The sequence below is a fragment of the Echinops telfairi genome, unplaced genomic scaffold (genome assembly GCF_000313985.2).
Source record: "Echinops telfairi isolate 266 unplaced genomic scaffold, ASM31398v2 ScPeMD7_654;HRSCAF=1069, whole genome shotgun sequence".
Taxonomy (NCBI): domain Eukaryota; kingdom Metazoa; phylum Chordata; class Mammalia; order Afrosoricida; family Tenrecidae; genus Echinops; species Echinops telfairi.
The window spans coordinates 3,212-4,699 of record NW_022104552.1 but is presented as its reverse complement, the minus strand read 5'-3'; the positions used below and the strand labels follow the sequence as shown (position 1 = coordinate 4,699).

The 1,488-nt window shown below is 54.2% G+C and overlaps 1 protein-coding gene across 1 annotated transcript; it reads left to right on the top strand.

Moving 5' to 3' along the window:
• Positions 1-750: 750 nt before the first annotated feature.
• Positions 751-1,122, top strand: LOC123521910 (phosphoribosylformylglycinamidine synthase-like). Its single transcript, XM_045292233.1, has 2 exons — positions 751-899; positions 983-1,122. The coding sequence occupies exons 1-2, from the start codon at positions 758-760 to the stop codon at positions 1,120-1,122; spliced, it is 282 nt and encodes a 93-aa protein (XP_045148168.1). The 5' UTR covers positions 751-757.
• Positions 1,123-1,488: the final 366 nt, after the last annotated feature.

Sequence of the window (1,488 nt, the reverse complement as noted above, 5' to 3'; positions counted from 1 at the left end):
ACATATAATATTGGCATTCATCCCCTCGTCGAACTCTTCACTCGTTCTTCCCATCAGTGAAAGTTGGTACTCAACATTCTCTGTGTCGATAAAACGCGCGTGGGAACAGTAGATTTGATGAAGATCTCATTTTTCCATGCCGCACTGGACTTGTAGTCTCCATGTGGATTGGGTGTGGAAGATAGGGAAGGGTGTAGAAGGGTGAGCGTGACCCTGAGGAGTCCAGCCGTGCACTGCAGGGAGCCTCCATTGTCTTGGTGGTGGCATTTAGGGGGACTTGTGGCAGCGAGGTAAGGTGGAAAGAGTTAGTTACAGCTGTCGTGGCAGGTGTGTTACTTGAATAAATCTGCGTGGAGAGGAGTAGCCCCAGCCCCAGCCTGGCCACCATTGCTCTGTCCATGTCTGCTCCGTCAGTCCATAGCGCTTCTTGCAAGGTCCCGGCAGCACGGAGAATCACTGCTCAGGGCTGGCGTGGCAAGGTGGGGAAGGAACATTTGTTGAGGCTACTCCTGGACGCCGCTCCACATGATCAGACCCCACATTTTGCAGAATAAACACACACCCGCTCCTCATTGCTCTTTTTTTCTTCTTCAGGTCGCCGCATTGTCTCCCTTTGAATACTCCTATTTCCTCATTTCTACCCCAGCCCTGTTGCATCAAAGTGCCAAGTGCCCTTGAAGCCTGAAATGGATTCAACAGATGGGCTATTGGTGTTATTTTTCAGGGATCCAACTCATCTCTCCATCTAGAGGCTGCGATGTCCCCCGTCCTTCGCTTCTATGTCCGCCCCTCTGGCCACGAGGGTGCAGCCTCCGGACACATTCGAAGGAAGCTGCAAGAGAAGCTGCCAGACCTGCGGGAGGTGGAGATGGAGCTGTGCTACAATGTGAACTGGACAGGTTGGTCCCGGATGCTGGATTCTTGGGGGGCTCCCCTGGTGCTAGGGGCAGTCTCAAGGTGCCCTCACCCTGCCTCCCTGCAGCTGAATCCCTCCCAAGCCCCGAGGAGATGAAGAAGCTGGAGTGGCTGTTTGGCTGCCCTTTGTTACCGGATGATGTTGCTCAAGTGTCCTGGCTTGTTCCCCACCCTGACGACCTGGTGCTTGAGGTCGGGCCCAGGTGAGCCCAGAACAACTTGTTCCGTCCAGCATGTCCTTCACACTCAGCTGCCCACCCCCTTTTATGTCTGCTTTTCTACTTCCTCCCTTGCGATTTCTTGAAGAAGCTTCCTTGCCCTTTGTGCCAAGCTTACACCTCCCAGCTGAGGAAGCCACCCATTCCTTCTGCATCTGGGAAGTTTCTTTCAAAGGGTGAGCTAGCTCCCAGGAATGTCCTGGAAGCAAAACTGGTTGCAGGCAGAGAAATCGAGGTTCCTAACAGTTTCGATGCTGAAGGACAGGCGGGGTTTGCTCTGAGTCGAGTCTGCAAGTGGGTCTCTTGGCGCTTAGGTGTGAGGCTGGAGGCCAGTGGTGAGGGGGGCAGACTGAGG